The sequence below is a fragment of the Amphiura filiformis genome, chromosome 13 (genome assembly GCF_039555335.1).
Source record: "Amphiura filiformis chromosome 13, Afil_fr2py, whole genome shotgun sequence".
In the NCBI taxonomy this organism is placed as follows: domain Eukaryota; kingdom Metazoa; phylum Echinodermata; class Ophiuroidea; order Amphilepidida; family Amphiuridae; genus Amphiura; species Amphiura filiformis.
Genome location: NC_092640.1, coordinates 29,680,664 through 29,699,453, shown reverse-complemented (window position 1 = coordinate 29,699,453; position 18,790 = coordinate 29,680,664). Strand labels below are relative to the sequence as shown.

Sequence of the window (18,790 nt, the reverse complement as noted above, 5' to 3'; positions counted from 1 at the left end):
GTACAGGTAATTGCCATAGGCTCTATGGGCTATTCCAGTTATAATACATACACCCCCTATGGAAGACATGACCTTAATCTCCCACACAGGGGGTGTGGATATCAATTAGAGTCACATATTCAGGTAACCCCATTTGAAATAATTGCTGTGTGGGCGATTAAGGGGGTACTACACCCCTGGCCAATTTTGTGCCTATTTTTGCATTTTTCTCAAAAATTATAGCGCATTGGTGACAGGTAAGATATGTATATTATTGGGGCAAGGACTACAACTATTACACTGAAAATTCAACAGCTCAAGGCAAGTAGTTATTGATTTATTGATAAAATATTGGTTTTCCCTCATTTTTGACTATAACTCCACAACTGTTGTCCATGCTGAAATAAAATTTCCAGTGCAGAAGTTGTAGTCCTAGCCTATAATATACATATCTTACTTGTCACCAATGCGCTATAATTTGTGAGAAAAATGCAAAAATAGGCACAAAATTAGGCAGGGGTGTAGTACCCTTAAGGTTATGTCTTTGATAGGGGGTGTATGGATTTCAAAAGGAATAGCCGTATGCGACCCATTACAACAAAACACAGCAGGTGTCTTTAAAAAATGCACATCTAGATTTTAAATAAAAAATCAATTGACTGACCCAAAAAATGTGAAAATCAACTGCCTTTCTCCCCTTTTTTTTGAGATGACAAGTAATAAGACTTGTGATGAGACACCAGTGTGTGATTTCATATACATGTATACCAAACTTCATTGCATCTTAATGTATGTGTCCATGTAAATCTTTGAGTGATGAGTTTAAACACTTTCCACAGAAAGTCTATGTTACCAAATCAGAATTTGTTGAATTTCTAATTTTAGCACTTTCAAAACAAGGATATATGCGCTGGTATTTAACAGACCTGAGGCATAGCAGTTAGGGATGCCGGCTGGATTAAAAAAAGAGTAAAACTGGGATGGCAAAAATATAAAAATATATATTTTAAGGGTTTATTTCAGTAATATTCAGGTATACTTGAACATAAATGGGATGATGGTTTCACACTGCACAGGACTTGCACTGGGTGAACCTCGGGGTGAACAAGAGGCTGGCTATGCACCTGAATGTACCAACTTAAAAACAGCCTCTTCAAACAGATTCATCAGAATCATTCATAGTTCATTTGATTGAAAAAGGTTATTTTTCCGAAACAAAATCACTTGCATGTATACTCACTCATATTTCAACTCCTGTCAGGAATCTTGTTCACTCTGGTCTGGTGTTTCTAGATGTTTTAGAGCCGGCGACACTTTTGTGATCAAAGGAAGTTGGGAAGTTGTGGTAAGGGAGGGTGAGTTAGTGCAGCGTTAATTCCCTCGCTTTGCACCACTGAGGTCCCGGGTCCAAGCCCTGGCGCGGCCCAAGGACTCATGTGCACTTGGTTTATCCCGATTCCATGCTCGCTCTCTCAGGTTTTCTCCGGGATCTCTGGTTTCCTCATGTATCGCAAAAATCTGTGATTAGTTGTATGGTTATCAAAACTTCTTTCACCCAATGGAATTTGGGGAGCTGCACAGATAATTGGTGGATGTTACAATCTAAATGCGGATAGGTGTGCGCCGTTCGGCAGCAACCTAGTTGATGCGATCTGATTGTGATGACTCACCATTGCAGCGAAATTACAGCGCTTTGAGTCCTCTAAGATCTGGAGAAAGGCGCTTTATAAATCCAAAATTTATTATTATTATTAATTTTTAAATGCATGTTTCATGAATTCTTTGGTATAAAATATCAATAATAACCCAAATGTTATTTTCATATGTTGTTTTTGCAGTGAAGGGGGTTTAGCAGGTTCTCAGCTACAAGTTTCTATCACTCACCTATTGTATCGTAAATTCAGCCAAGACAGTGACAGTGATGTGAACCAGGGACCTATCCACTCATTGCAATTACTGCCGAATTTCAAAAAAGGTATGAGGTGATGATTATAAAGCAATTAGAATTAGGGGTTCATTAATAGAATTTATGACATGATCGATTGTTTATGCCAAAACATAATAATAGCAAAACCTAGATGTAACATTCTCGAAAACTTGGCTTTGATTGTACTACCTTATGAATATTGATTGGCAACATTTTCTAATATGTCAGTGCTCAAAATGGACACAATAGATGAATCAAAGCTTCTATCCATTGATCATAACAATTTTGCAAACATTTTTTGTAATTCAGTAGACCAAAAACCCACTAATTTGTATCATTATATCTCTATACTCTAGATTCTGATGATAGAATCAAGAAAGATGATGTAGACCCCCTAAGGCACTGGTCAGAAATCACTCCAAAGCTCAAGTTTAAAGTCTGTGTTGCTTCATTAGTACTACATGTACCACTGATGGCTACCTCTACAGTATACTAGAAACACCTTGCTTGTTATCTTTGTTTCATTATTTCTGTATACTCCAGATCAGGATGATAGAATCAAGAAAGATGACGTGGACCCCTTAGGCACTGGTCAGAAAACACTACAAAGCCTGTGTTGCTTCATCAGTACTACCACCGATGGCTACCTCTACAATATACTAGAAACACCTTGTTTGCTATCGCAGTACTCGTATAAAGCAGATGCCCTCAGTGTCAAGGCTGGTCATAGTCTGCTGTATGCACTGACGCAAAATGGTTTGGAGATTTACACACTGAGATCATTTGCGGCAGCATTTCAACGTCTCGATTCTAATGATGAGAACATATTGGTGAGTGAGAAGAAAATGTATCATGATTCAGAGGTTCAGGGCATGATCGTTTGTTTATGCTGGAGGCAGAGCCAAGGTATTTTTAACGATCATGCCCTCAATTCTATAAATGAGTCCCTTTCATACAAACCAGAACATGATAAAATTAATTAGATAAAAATTATTTGTGAATTTTCAATGAAAAAACTCACAAAATACGACTTTCGGAACTCGCAAAATACGACTTCCAGTTTAAAATACAACATAGCGGCGCCCATTTGATTTATTTGATCAGAAAATGCTATGAAATTAGATCTCTCAGTGCATTTTTATGCAAGAATGCAGTTAAATATATGAACATTCTACTATAATATGGCGATGAATTGGAAAGTTACTTTTTCTTTGAAAAAAGATGGGGAGAGGGTGTTTATTAGGAGGGACATCAATTAAGCTGAATTTATACTTGATCGCTTTTGCAGAAAAGCGATTTTCACGCATGCTCAATGTTTACTTACATTTCCAGAGCGTCAAGCCGATCAATCGATTCAAATCGCGTAGGCAAAAACAACATCGCTTTTGCAAGTTGAAGAAATCTCAACTTCCCTGCGATATCGCTTGACACGTGAATGCGTCAACCAATCATATACAACCATCTGGATCTATTATTTTGCTAATTAATTTACCATTCTCGATTATTAATTTTTGGAGATGAATTAATTCAAAGCAATAATTATTAACAGCAACTGTTTTAAGAATGTATTTTGTGGCATTTAGAATATTTTCATTGCTGTCTGCAATCGCTATCGCCGTGATAAGTATAAATGCAAAAGCGACAGGCGATGCATCGCAAAATTCGGCGATTGCCCATCGCTTTTCAAAAGCGTTTAATCGCAATCGCTCGGCGATCGAGTATAAATTCAGCTTTAGATTAGAGAGAATATTGTAGGTGTTTTCACAGTTGGAATACTGTATTGTTTGTAATAAACGCTCCCCCTCTAATAAACGCCCCCTTCCAATTTTTCAATGAAAAATTGACAAAAATGCAAACATATCCATGCCATTTTGTGTGGGTAAGCTTAAAACTTGCATCAGTCATGTCAGTGACGATCGCTAAATTGCGTGGACAAAACCTATTATGACGCGAACTTCCATCCATTTCATTGCCTAATTATGGTAGAAATTCACCAGATTCTTGCTTGATGATGTACTTACGGGTGTAATTTTGATGTATTTACCACAAAAATGTCATTTTCCCCTCGATTTCCGTGGGAGGCACCATGGTAGTAGCATTAGTATAGTTGTAAATCCCTCCTTTGTACTTTTTCATTGACAATTCACTTCCAATAAATGCCTCCCTTGAAATAACTTTCAAGTTATTCATTGATTTGTTCTTATTATGTAACAGGCTAGCCCTCCAGTTGACTTAGATGTATGCATGATTGGCCTATTGCCTTGGATCAATATAACTCATGTATCAGTATCAGTCAACCATGTGACACTGCTGTCTAAAACCAAACAACCAACAAGCCCATCGTATAGGTGAGTCATTATGTAACAGGCTAGCCCTCCAGTTGACTTAGATGTATGCATGATTGGCCTATTGCCTTGGATCAATATAACTCATGTATCAGTATCAGTCAACCATGTGACACTGCTGTCTAAAACCAAACAACCAACAAGCCCATCGTATAGGTGAGTCATTATGTAACAGGCTAGCCCTCCAGTTGACTTAGATGTATGCATGATTGGCCTATTGCCTTGGATCAATATAACTAACATATCAGTATCAGTCAACCATGTGACACTGCTGTCTAAAACCAAACAACCAACAAGCCCATCGTATAGGTGAGTCATTATGTAACAGGCTAGCCCTCCAGTTGACTTAGATGTATGCATGATTGGCCTATTGCCTTGGATCAATATAACTCATGTATCAGTATCAGTCAACCATGTGACACTGCTGTCTAAAACCAAACAACCAACAAGCCCATCGTATAGGTGAGTCATTATGTAACAGGCTAGCCCTCCAGTTGACTTAGATGTATGCATGATTGGTCTATTGCCTTGGATCAATATAACTCATGTATCAGTATCAGTCAACCATGTGACACTGCTGTCTAAAACCAAACAACCAACAAGCCCATCGTATAGGTGAGTCATTATGTAACAGGCTAGCCCTCCAGTTGACTTAGATGTATGCATGATTGGTCTATTGCCTTGGATCAATATAACTCATGTATCAGTATCAGTCAACCATGTGACACTGCTGTCTAAAACCAAACAACCAACAAGCCCATCGTATAGGTGAGTCATTATGTAACAGGCTAGCCCTCCAGTTGACTTAGATGTATGCATGATTGGTCTATTGCCTTGGATCAATATAACTCATGTATCAGTATCAGTCAACCATGTGACACTGCTGTCTAAAACCAAACAACCAACAAGCCCATCGTATAGGTGAGTCATTATGTAACAGGCTAGCCCTCCAGTTGACTTAGATGTATGCATGATTGGTCTATTGCCTTGGATCAATATAACTCATGTATCAGTATCAGTCAACCATGTGACACTGCTGTCTAAAACCAAACAACCAACAAGCCCATCGTATAGGTGAGTCATTATGTAACAGGCTAGCCCTCCAGTTGACTTAGATGTATGCATGATTGGTCTATTGCCTTGGATCAATATAACTCATGTATCAGTATCAGTCAACCATGTGACACTGCTGTCTAAAACCAAACAACCAACAAGCCCAATCGTATAGGTGAGGCATTATGTAACAGGCTAGCCCTCCAGTTGACTTAGATGTATGCATGATTGGCCTATTGCCTTGGATCAATATAACTCATGAATCAGTATCAGTCAACCATGTGACACTGCTGTCTAAAACCAAACAACCAACAAGCCCATCATATAGGTGAGTCATTATGTAACAGGCTAGCCCTCCAGTTGACTTGGATGTATGTATGATTGGCCTATTGCCTTGGATCAATATAACTCATGTATCAGTATCAGTCAACCATGTGACACTGCTGTCTAAAACCAAACAACCAACAAGCCCATCATATAGGTGAGTCATTATGTAACAGGCTAGCCCTCCAGTTGACTTAGATGTATGCATGATGGGTCTATTGCCTTGGATCAATATAACTCATGTATCAGTATCAGTCAACCATGTGACACTGCTGTCTAAAACCAAACAACCAACAAGCCCATCGTATAGGTGAGTCATTATGTAACAGGCTAGCCCTACAGTTGACTTAGATGTATGCATGATTGGCCTATTGCCTTGGATCAATATAACTCATGTATCAGTATCAGTCAACCATGTGACACTGCTGTCTAAAACCAAACAACCAACACGCCCCGCGTTTAGGTTAGTCATTATGTAACAGGCTAGCCCTCCAGTTGACTTAGATGTATGCATGATTGGCCTATTGCCTTGGATCAATATAACTCATGTATCAGTATCAGTCAACCATGTGACACTGCTGTCTAAAACCAAACAACCAACAAGCCCATCGTATAGGTGAGTCATTATGTAACAGGCTAGCCCTACAGTTGACTTAGATGTATGCATGATTGGCCTATTGCCTTGGATCAATATAACTCATGTATCAGTATCAGTCAACCATGTGACACTGCTGTCTAAAACCAAACAACCAACAAGCCCATCATATAGGTGAGTCATTATGTAACAGGCTAGCCCTACAGTTGACTTAGATGTATGCATGATTGGCCTATTGCCTTGGATCAATATAACTCATGTATCGGTATCAGTCAACCATGTGACACTGCTGTCTAAAACCAAACAACCAACAAGCCCATCGTATAGGTGAGTCATTATGTAACAGGCTAGCCCTCCAGTTGACTTAGATGTATGCATGATTGGCCTATTGCCTTGGATCAATATAACTCATGTATCAGTATCAGTCAACCATGTGACACTGCTGTCTAAAACTAAACAACCAACAAGCCCATCGTATAGGTGAGTCATTATGTAACAGGCTAGCCCTCCAGTTGACTTAGATGTATGCATGATTGGCCTATTGCCTTGGATCAATATAACTCATGTATCGGTATCAGTCAACCATGTGACACTGCTGTCTAAAACCAAACAACCAACAAGCCCATCGTAAAGGCGCGACATTATGTAACAGGCTAGCCCTCCAGTTGACTTAGATGTATGCATGATTGGTCTATTGCCTTGGATCAATATAACTCATGTATCAGTATCAGTCAACCATGTGACACTGCTGTCTAAAACCAAACAACCAACAAGCCCATCGTATAGGTGAGTCATTATGTAACAGGCTAGCCCTCCAGTTGACTTAGATGTATGCATGATTGGTCTATTGCCTTGGATCAATATAACTCATGTATCAGTATCAGTCAACCATGTGACACTGCTGTCTAAAACCAAACAACCAACAAGCCCATCGTATAGGTGAGTCATTATGTAACAGGCTAGCCCTCCAGTTGACTTAGATGTATGCATGATTGGTCTATTGCCTTGGATCAATATAACTCATGTATCAGTATCAGTCAACCATGTGACACTGCTGTCTAAAACCAAACAACCAACAAGCCCATCGTATAGGTAAGTCATTATGTAACAGGCTAGCCCTCCAGTTGACTTAGATGTATGCATGATTGGCCTATTGCCTTGGATCAATATAACTCATGAATCAGTATCAGTCAACCATGTGACACTGCTGTCTAAAACCAAACAACCAACAAGCCCATCATATAGGTGAGTCATTATGTAACAGGCTAGCCCTCCAGTTGACTTGGATGTATGTATGATTGGCCTATTGCCTTGGATCAATATAACTCATGTATCAGTATCAGTCAACCATGTGACACTGCTGTCTAAAACCAAACAACCAACAAGCCCATCATATAGGTGAGTCATTATGTAACAGGCTAGCCCTCCAGTTGACTTAGATGTATGCATGATGGGTCTATTGCCTTGGATCAATATAACTCATGTATCAGTATCAGTCAACCATGTGACACTGCTGTCTAAAACCAAACAACCAACAAGCCCATCGTATAGGCGTGTCATTATGTAACAGGCTAGCCCTACAGTTGACTTAGATGTATGCATGATTGGCCTATTGCCTTGGATCAATATAACTCATGTATCAGTATCAGTCAACCATGTGACACTGCTGTCTAAAACCAAACAACCAACAAGCCCATCGTATAGGTGAGTCATTATGTAACAGGCTAGCCCTCCAGTTGACTTAGATGTATGCATGATTGGCCTATTGCCTTGGATCAATATAACTCATGTATCAGTATCAGTCAACCATGTGACACTGCTGTCTAAAACCAAACAACCAACAAGCCCATCGTATAGGTGAGTCATTATGTAACAGGCTAGCCCTACAGTTGACTTAGATGTATGCATGATTGGCCTATTGCCTTGGATCAATATAACTCATGTATCAGTATCAGTCAACCATGTGACACTGCTGTCTAAAACCAAACAACCAACAAGCCCATCATATAGGTGAGTCATTATGTAACAGGCTAGCCCTACAGTTGACTTAGATGTATGCATGATTGGCCTATTGCCTTGGATCAATATAACTCATGTATCGGTATCAGTCAACCATGTGACACTGCTGTCTAAAACCAAACAACCAACAAGCCCATCGTATAGGTGAGTCATTATGTAACAGGCTAGCCCTCCAGTTGACTTAGATGTATGCATGATTGGCCTATTGCCTTGGATCAATATAACTCATGTATCAGTATCAGTCAACCATGTGACACTGCTGTCTAAAACTAAACAACCAACAAGCCCATCGTATAGGTGAGTCATTATGTAACAGGCTAGCCCTCCAGTTGACTTAGATGTATGCATGATTGGCCTATTGCCTTGGATCAATATAACTCATGTATCAGTATCAGTCAACCATGTGACACTGCTGTCTAAAACTAAACAACCAACAAGCCCATCATATAGGTGTGTCAGGGAGTGAGATTGAATTAGTTTCATACTTTAGATGCCAATCAGTGTCATTTGTAGCCACACACATACACCTCGCCACACCTACCTACTCGTATTTACCTGCAACAGTGGAGGGACCGTTGGGACACTGGAACTATACGACCATTTTGCAGGGAAGGCTTTTCTTCTAAATGTAATGGTATAGGAGTGAAATTACAATATGTGTAAGAGGCTGAGATCCGTCTGTTACACTTGGAATACACCACATTTCGCCATCTTTTATTTCCTAAAATAAAATTAGGGGTCGAATGTGGATTTATTGTATAAATGATGAAAACATTGACGTGTATACAAGAAGCTAGAAGATTCTAGTTGTTTCTTACCCGGTTGTTTCTAGTTGTTATTAACCCTAACTCTAAATTGCTTTTCAAAATTTCAAATGACTATTCCTTATGAGCAATTTTGAAATTCACTTCCCCTGCAAATCCAAATCTTTGGGATATTTTCTTACTTTTAACAGAAACACTGCATCAAAACTTGTCAAATCATGGAATATTCAAGTCCTTCATAAAGCAGCTTTGGAAGAGGTCTTCAATGAGATGTTGTCGCTAGGACAACGATATCAGAATTCCAGCAAGGAAGCTTATCATCAGCTGCTTCAGGAAGGACATCTCATCCTGAAGGGTGCTTTGTTGCTGTCAATTGATGCTACACAAGGTTAGTGCGTACATTCTTATGCCCATGTCATACTTTAGTTTGTTTGGCTTATAATTGGCAAAACAAGTCAGACTTATTACATCGTGCATTGATATAGAATGGTGTGAGCACAGTTGCTCTTTGCTTAATGCATGACTGGCACACGTTTATGTGAATTTACAAAGTGAGCGTAGGTTGGAACTTTATTGACGCATGTGGTAAAAAAACCTGAATAATTTTCGCCAATTGTAAGCCGAAGAAACTATAGCAGTCACAATGATATCAGAATTCCAGCAAGGAAGCTTATCATCAGCTGCTTCAGGAAGGACATCTTGTTGTGAAAGGTGCTTTGCTGCTGTCAATTGATGCAACACAAGGTGAGTGGCTTGATTCTTATGCTCATATCATGCTATTATTTGTTTGGCTTATAATTGGCAAAATAAGAGAGACTTATTACATCGTGTATTGATATAGAATGGCTTGAACACAGTTGGATGCAGTTGGAACTTTATTGATGTGTGCAGTAAAAAACAAATTTTGTCAATTTAAAGCCGAATCAACTATAGCAGTCACAATAATATAAGGAGGCTTATCTTTAGCTGCTTGTGAACGACATCTCATCCTGCTTTTTTGATATCAATAGATTAAGGTAAGTGGGTAGTCGTGGTAGTCACAAGAGACAGAAAAATTGGTGCTGATCAAACGGCAGTAGTGTTTGACAATGATGGAAGTGTTCTTTAAAATAGTTAGGGCTAGCGACTGAGGAAGCTAACATGAAGTCAATTGGTAGGCATTTTTAATTTTCACCCTGATGTGGCAGTGACATCAGCACGTTCAAGCAGCTGTTTCACTCGGGCATCTATGCCACGTCTTTAAGCATGTGCGTGTGTACACCAGCACTTAGATTGTACTCTAGCGATTTGAGGCTGCGCCCAATGAAATGCGCACTATAACATCACTGCTACATTGGTGAAAAATGGTATAGTTGGTCACCATATACAGCATTTGTGGATTTTAGTATAAGAAGAAGCCTATAATAGGTTGCTTTATCCTTCATGAGAATACAATTTTGAAACTCTGCTAAAATCTTGAAAAAAATGACTTGGCCTGCTCATTTTTGTTAAACATTCAAATAGTAAACTTGTGCTACTTTAGGAATAACTTGGAATCGACTTTGACTTTGATTTTAACCTTTTTTTGTGTATTTAGTAGTGCTGGTATCGGCAAGCATTTTCATTGTCGACAATCAATAAAAATTAAAAAGCAGACGTCGACAATTGTCGACAATCAGGCCTAATTCAAGCAAATGGCGACGACTGATCAAGGTTCAAAATTCGGCAACCTACAGAGTGCACATTTATACAGTCAACATGCTGCATGGACTATGAAAACGATACATACTGGCAACGCTATAGTCATGGTATAGTTGCTTAAATATTATTTGCATGTGGGGTGAGAGAAACTAAGAAAATAAAGCATATTTTTCACATAAAAAACATATAAATAAACAAATACTCAACCAAGTAAACACACAAAATAAATTTCGTCATCCTAAGTGTGCACACGGCACGCTAAGAACGACCTTGACATTTGGCCAATCAACGATCGTTATTCAGCCAAGCCCCCCTGACGTCACATGGCGGCCGTTCTAAAAATAAACCAAGATGGCTGAAGCCAAATCAACATCAATGTTAATGGGAAAGCATGGAAAGGGGTCACAATTTTGCTGGATTTGACCATTTTGGATGCTATATTATTAAATATCCTTTGATATTTAGATAAAAAAGATTCATAACTTTCTTGTCGCATGAGATCTTTTGGGTTGCTAGTAAAAAAGAAGGAAATTAGTAAAGTTTCTGCCTATCAATTTTTCAATTTCGATCGTAAAATTTCTGATATTTTTGTCGATACATACATGCAAAGCTCTTGTCGCCAATCTGCAAAAGTGCTCTTGTCGACAATTTTGTCGACAACGCCGCCTTGTCGATACCAACACTAGTATTTAGGGACACATGTTATTTTAGAAACACTGATTTTTGTCTGGAAAGTAACAGGAAAGTAATTTATAATAGTGAACTTAGTACACAGGACGAAATTTTCTGCAAAAGTATCACCCACATATTGGGCTATTCCAGTTGAAATCCATACCCCATATGGAGGCCATGGCCTTAATCTTCCACACAGGGGGTGTGAATTTCAAACGGGTTACCTGAATGGGTGGCTCCATTTGAAATCTACACCCCCCTATGTGGGAGATTAAGGTCATGTCTTCAATAGGGGGTGTATGGAATTCAACTGGAATAGCCCATTGCTCTTGTTTTCTACATCAGTTTTGTTTCATTCAAAGTAACTTTCTACAGGGTGAGTTAAAAAAGTAACAATCTTTTATTTTGAACGAAGTTCCAGGACCAAATTGTACTTTTCAATTCTTGAAACTTTATCAAAATCATGACTTCTTTCTGCAAAAGTCATGAAATAGAAAGTATATGATATTTAGTGGTTTGTAATTTAGGTCTTTTTGATATAGTTTTGTTCCCTTGTTATATCTGTTTTTACTTTGGAAGGCGCTCTGAAATTGTATGTTTTTGCGTTATATAAATCTCTTTTTCATTCATTCATTCACGGAGAAGGACATTTGACACCTTTTATCCTGTGTAGGCATTATTTATTCCATTTTTAGTCCCATGATTGACATAGGCCTGAACAGGATGATTGACAGAAAATGAACTTGGTTTTGAAACAGAGAATAAGTTTCATGGAAAACAAATGCATAGCAATAAAACTTTATACAGGATGATTGACAGAAAGTTAGGTTGTTTTGATATAGAAAATAAGTTTTGTGGAAAACAAATGTGTAGCAACAAAACTTTACTTGCTGTATCAGTTATTATTCTGCAATAGAGAAGAACCAAACTAGCAGTATTTAAGGGACACTGTAGATTTGTCATATGCATGGACCCAAGATCTATTTAGTCCGGGTTTATTTTGTTTTTTATTTATAATAATACCCATGTACATTATCACCACTTAAATACATAAATGACCAGATTTGCTTGTGTACAGACAAGGCAGTCACATAGGAAATCATGCTTAACATGCTATCATAGCCCAATAAGCTTTTTACAGGAGGAATTAATCGATTACGTTGTAAAAAAAAAGAGAAAAAAGAAGGATGAGCTACTACATGTTGAAATTTTGTTATTTGTACTTATTTTGTGAGGAGAGAGTGGGAATTTACAGACATGGTATGTCCCTGGCTGCTTCTTTTGATGTAAATTGCATTGTACCCCCTTTAAATTCAGCAGCAGAATTGTCACATTTTGATTTAACTCACCGATCATGCCAAACTTTTCTGAAAAGGTCTAAAATAGTCAGCAGATTTTCACAATATGTTGCTTAATTGTCCCTCTTTTTGCAGACATACACTTGGTGACATCCTTCTTCCAAAGAAATCTGTCTTTGATATTATCCCCTAGTTTCATGTTCTCAGTGGTAGGCACAAGTATGTCACCTTTAAGCAAGGTACATTATTTTATGTCCCTTTAATATTTTCTTTAACTTGATATCAAAGTGAGTATTTCATAAGGACAACACCATGTAACTAGTATTACCTGAGTTGAGGTGAGCAAGTATTACGAAACAAGGAAGGACAATATCATGTGGCTAGTATTGCATGATATAGCGAGTGGTCTGAAATTTTCCCAAATGCACTTAAGTGGCAATCAAACTTTCACACTCATAATTTCAATTGTCTCTTGTTGATAAAGACTTCATAATATTTTTGCTCAACTGCATGTTGTTTCATTTGAATGAAACTGTAAGATAATAGTCAGGACGTTCTAGCATCCATCTAGCCAGACAAGAAAAGGAATTTTACAATTAAACAATCATAAACTTTTCACCTGCTGTTTCATTTACTGACAGTAAAGTGATCATCATGATGTTCTCTCTGATATATCTGTTTGCTGTACTCGCTATCGTGGAATCATCCAGTAAATTCACCTACCCAAAGGGATTACCATGCAAGATATACAATGGCACCAACTGTGACTGTAGCAATAGACAGCTTTCAAGTATTCCACTGCTAAAAGGCCACAATGTTAAGAGTCTAGATTTGAGTTATAATCAGCTTGAAACTGTCTATAGGAGAAGTTTCATTCATCTAACTTTACTTCAGTGTTTAGATTTGAGCCATAATCAACTTGGAACTGTCAATGGGATGAGCTTCATCCATCTAACAACACTTCTGAGTTTAGATTTGAGCCACAACAATGAACTGGATATCACTAATGTTACATTTACAGGACTGAGCAAACTGGAAAATCTTGATCTAAGCCATCAAAGCCATCTTACATTGCATGGAAGTCCATTTTACTCTACTGCGTCATTGAAGAAGTTAATTATTACTGATGGCGGTTTGTCTAGTCTACCACCATCAGTATTTTATGGATTGCATGAGTTGCAAGAGCTTGATATATCAGGGAATGATATGCGCCAGTACTCATTCCCTGATTATGTTTTTCAAGGTTTGACAAATCTGACTCACTTGGATGCATCGAAGTGTATGATTCCATCACTACCAGCTGATCTGTTCAGAGGCCTTACCAGTCTTAAACATTTAGATCTATCTGACAATGTTGGCATATCTAGTTTACCAGAGACATTGTTTGTGAATCTCATCAGTCTGAAATATTTAGATCTATCCAGCACTTTCTTATCAAGCTTACCAGAGATATTGTTTGTTAATCTTACACATCTAGCCTATTTAGACATATCTGATAATTTGTTATACTCTACTCCATGTAAAGCAATAGAAGGTCTCAGGATGTTATCAACACTTGATATATCTGGCAATCAATTTGAATATGTAACTTGTGGTATTGAAATTATGACTACTCTCAAGCAGTTGAGCATATCTTATAATATGAGTTCAGAAAATAATAATACTAAATATTGGAATGTTACCAAATGGTCAGAACTAATCACAAGATTACCAGCTTCACTATCTACACTAAACCTGGGCATACAAAGTAATAGTGTATTTCAAACTGTGAAGGCTAGACCAATGGAATCAGCTGTGTCATTTTTGACTATTTCATATACAGTTGGTTGCATTTTTTATGATTTTCATTTATCTATTGAAGATGATGCATTTAGTATTTTCCCGTACCTTCAAAATTTGACTATACTTAACCCATGGGGGAATTTGATGATGCATTGGTACGCATACCTAAATCTTTCTAACTATGCCTTTCGAGGTTTATTACACCTTAAGTCATTGCATCTCAGTGGCCTGGGTCTTACTAAATGTCCTTATAAAGCACTGGAGGTGCTGGTAGATTCATTAGAATACTTGGATTTGAGCAATAATAACATACAAGATATACGCCATTATGGGCAGTACATCGGCTTAGGATTGAAATCCTTGGATGCCTCAAGAAATTCCATTACAAATGTAGACCTTCAATTATTTGCCAATCTCACTAATGTGTATTTGAATGATATTTACACAGATACTTATATGCAACTACATCTGTATATTACCACCTATGTGGCACTTAGATCTATTCACATTTCAGCTAAATATTTAACTACATTGTTTTGGCATTATTCTAAATCATTGTGTACTGTATACCCTGCACTTGAGGAAATTAACTTCAGTAAACTTAATTTCTTTCATCCTTTGGCATGGGGTTATTGTTTACATCTCAAGTCACTCTCCATATCGGACTCGGAAGGAGTCGATTTGTTTTTTAGTGCAAAATATGAACATTATCCTCATCTAGAAAATCTGTCATTTACAAACTGTAAATTGTCATCAATTAACCAATTTCTTTTAGAGAGTCTACAAAGTTTAAGCCTGAGTGGCAATAACATCGCTAATATTAGCGGAAATTACTTTTCTTCACTAACAAACCTCAAACACTTGGATCTCAGTAACAATGAAATTACAAGTTTGCAAGAAAATCTATTTCATCACATGTCAAATCTCACATACCTGAATTTGACTGGAAATAAAATTGACTATTTGAATGCTTTGAAAGGTCTCTATTGTCTACAAATACTCAGTGTATCTAGCAATGTATTGACTACACTACCTGCCTTTCTTACTAAAATACCATACAACTTGCAGCATGTTGAATTTGGAGACAACTCGTTTTCTTGCACATGTGATATAAGACCTCTACAAGATTGGATATTGACAGATACAAAACATACATTGATCCACAGTTTCCATACCTGTGCAATGATCCTGCAATCAGAGAGAATCTTGGTATTACAGAATTTAGTTTAGACTGTAGTCTGCATCTTGAAAACTACATTACCCCAAGTGTGTCAGGTTTAATTCTTATTTGTGTAATAATTTCTGTAGTTTATAAGTACAGATGGAGCCTACATTACAAATGCTGGATTTTGTGTTGTCAGAGAAGATATCAGCGATATATAGATAATGATGATGATGCTGATATCAATAGTGATGATGAGGATGATGTTGATGCCCCATATGAAGCACCAATCATGCGACGTCGATATCATGCTTATGTTGCCTACCACAGAGACAATGAAGCATGGGTAAATGATCAACTCATTCAAAACATTGAAGATGGACCAGAACATTTCCGGCTTTGTCTTAAAGAAAGAGGTGACATTCCAGCAGGGCATTATATTCTCAATGCCATATGTCATGGTATTAAGCAAAGCCGCAAAACTATTGCAGTTTTATCCGAGAATTTCATGGATGATGGATGGTGTCATTATCAGCTACATTTTGCACGAATGCGAATGGTAATAGACAATGCTGATGTACTCATTCTTGTACAGATTGGGGAAATTCCTGATCATAAAAAGACATTGTTGCTTCGTCAGTTATTATGTTACAAGGAAGTGTTGAAGTGGCCTGAAGATCCCAATGGACAAGAGTTGTTCTGGAATCAGTTGAAGATGAAACTACGTAAACCAGGTCGAGTGGATCGTAGATTTGATGCAGTTTGATACAAGATTAATAAACATTTTATGACTTGTGCAAGTTTGACCACATTGGATTTACCAACCTGTTATAATGATATTTATATCCTGTTGCTAAGATGACTTGAACACTAAAATATTCATATTTTATTGTGACTAGTGGTCACCCGTCTTTCGTAGTCGGAGTCTTTCGCGGTTGGTAAATTTTGCATATTTTGGGTACATGTAAATGTTTTATTTAATGTGATTAATGGTATGAGAGGAGATTATCATTTAGAAATATAATATTTAGTATCTTTTCCACATAAATCAATGACTTGAAATTGCAATTAGATCATGATCGAAGCAAGTCTTCTTGCCACCATATCATATCCACCGTGAGAAGCCTTGCCCCTATGGGATGCTGGCCGCCCTGATAGGCCTATGTAAGATTTTTATGCATTTGTTTATACAGTACTTTTTAGCCCATTTTATTATGTTGTCAATTTTTTACCATTTTCGTCCAAGTTTGTGCCACCACCTTGAAATGTACCTTGCTGCCCCCTGCAAAAGTCATGGCTACATCACTGAGCAGATGATGAACACAATTTTATTCACTTCCCTCTAGGCCCCCTGTGGTATGCTGGCTGACCTGATATTTAAGATTTGTATGCATTTGTTGTACTTTTTATTTGTTAGCCCATTTTGGATAAATTTGTGGTACTTTTTACTTTTTAGCCCATTTGTGACAATTTGCCCCCCCCCATGAAATTTGCCTTGCCCCCTCTTGTCTCTCTCTCTCTGAAAAAGTGCTGCTTACACTCTGTTTCATATAAAGTTATGATCAAACAATGCTTTTAACATAGCATTACCACAAAGCAGAGTTGGCCTATTCATGGTAAATAAAATTCAGAGTAAATGTTGACATTATTGATGTGTGACTAATTAGGTGTTCATACACAGTCCCTGGTATTATATAATACTGTGTGATTGCTTAAGGTATAATAGGTAATTCAATGACCGTATCCAGACTACAGGCATATTATCTTCACACCGATGACAGGACAAAAGGCCTATTTCAGGCTATGTCAACATTAGTGTATTGTGTTGGCGTGAAAAGTTTTAGCTCGCAGGGAGCTTTCAGTGCTTTTTAAACTAATTAACATTATTTGACACCATTGACGTAAACATAAACAAAATGGGACGTTTTATTGGGGTGCGGACAACCTTACGTACTCTACACAACGCAAAAATCTGTTTTCCAAAATAATGTAAACCTTAGAAGTTTTTAGCCTTACTAATTCGCCAAACTCAGTAATTTATTATATATATTTATATCCTGTTGCTATAATGACTTGAACACTAAATATTCATATAAATAGTGTTTTGAGCAATGTAACATTTATTCAAAATATGCATCTTCAATAATTAAAAAGGGTAGACATGAGTAAGGCGAGGAAAAAGAAAACCTTGTTCTACGGGTCCGACCGACCCAGATTTTGAACAAATTGGACATTTCAGGAACAAAATTTTTTTTTGTATTTTCTCAAATTGCAAATTATTTGCAGATTTTGGTGATTTTATTTGGGTCATTTCCAAAAAAAACAAAAAACATTTAGCTACACAGCATTGTCTTTCTTTCTTTAGTTTTGTTCCAATTCTTACTTTCTTTCAATCTCTCTGCTTCCTACACTACATAGCAGGGTGACAACACTTGCACACATGCATTGGTATAGGGTAAACAAAGATTTTGGGTCAAAGGTCATAAAGGGTCACTTCCGATCTGTGTTGGAAATACCTTCAAAATGCTTCTTCTGCCACAAACAACATTACATACAGGGTCACGCCACTTGCTCACATGCATTGACATTAATTAGCCAGTGTCTGTAGGTGTTTACAGATTTAGATCAAAGGTGATTATATGGTCACGTCACTTCCAGTCTGAGACAAAATACCTTCAAAATGCTTCTTCTGCCACAAATAACATTACATACAGGGTCATAATTTTATTAGGCAAGAAAAATATAGCAGAGTGATTGTATGTCACACTTGGATTGCTGTTACCCAGTGGTTATGTGTTTTTATTTTATTTGGGGTCAATGGTCAATGGGACAAAATATACTGCTTGTCATAATTGATTACACCCCACCCCTTTTCCCAAGTGTAAATGATTATTAGGAAACATAGAAACTTAAAACCTTTGTTTAGTGAGTAGTGGTGGATCCTGGGAGCCGGGGGTGGAATTTCCTCAAAAAAATGTTGTTCTATGCCCCGGCCTCTCCTAGGTTTCTCCGCTACACCATTCAGGACAAAACATCACAGAAAATCACTATTAGAAATTTCCCAAGATATTTCAATCATGCCAGGTCTGGGGAGTTGCAGCTCACTCAATTTCCCCCCTACAATTGGGAAGTTTTTGTTCACACCACTCCCTTAGGTCAGTTGAGCGGTGTGGGTGTGATACCATTTTGG

The 18,790-nt window shown here is 37.7% G+C and overlaps 2 protein-coding genes across 2 annotated transcripts; both read left to right on the top strand.

The window, feature by feature from the left end:
• The first annotated feature begins 13,153 nt into the window (after positions 1-13,153).
• Positions 13,154-16,404, top strand: LOC140168214 (uncharacterized). The gene has a single exon (XM_072191553.1). The coding sequence runs from the start codon at positions 13,311-13,313 to the stop codon at positions 15,666-15,668; it is 2,358 nt and encodes a 785-aa protein (XP_072047654.1). The 5' UTR covers positions 13,154-13,310; the 3' UTR covers positions 15,669-16,404.
• Positions 15,893-16,366, top strand: LOC140167563 (toll-like receptor 2 type-2). Its single transcript, XM_072190864.1, has one exon. The coding sequence runs from the start codon at positions 15,893-15,895 to the stop codon at positions 16,364-16,366; it is 474 nt and encodes a 157-aa protein (XP_072046965.1).
• Positions 16,405-18,790: the final 2,386 nt, after the last annotated feature.

Excerpts from the sequence above, each read along its gene's own strand:
- LOC140168214 (XM_072191553.1), top strand. The coding sequence starts at position 13,311 with ATGATGTTCTCTCTGATATATCTGTTTGCTGTACTCGCTATCGTGGAA.
- LOC140167563 (XM_072190864.1), top strand. The coding sequence starts at position 15,893 with ATGCGACGTCGATATCATGCTTATGTTGCCTACCACAGAGACAATGAA.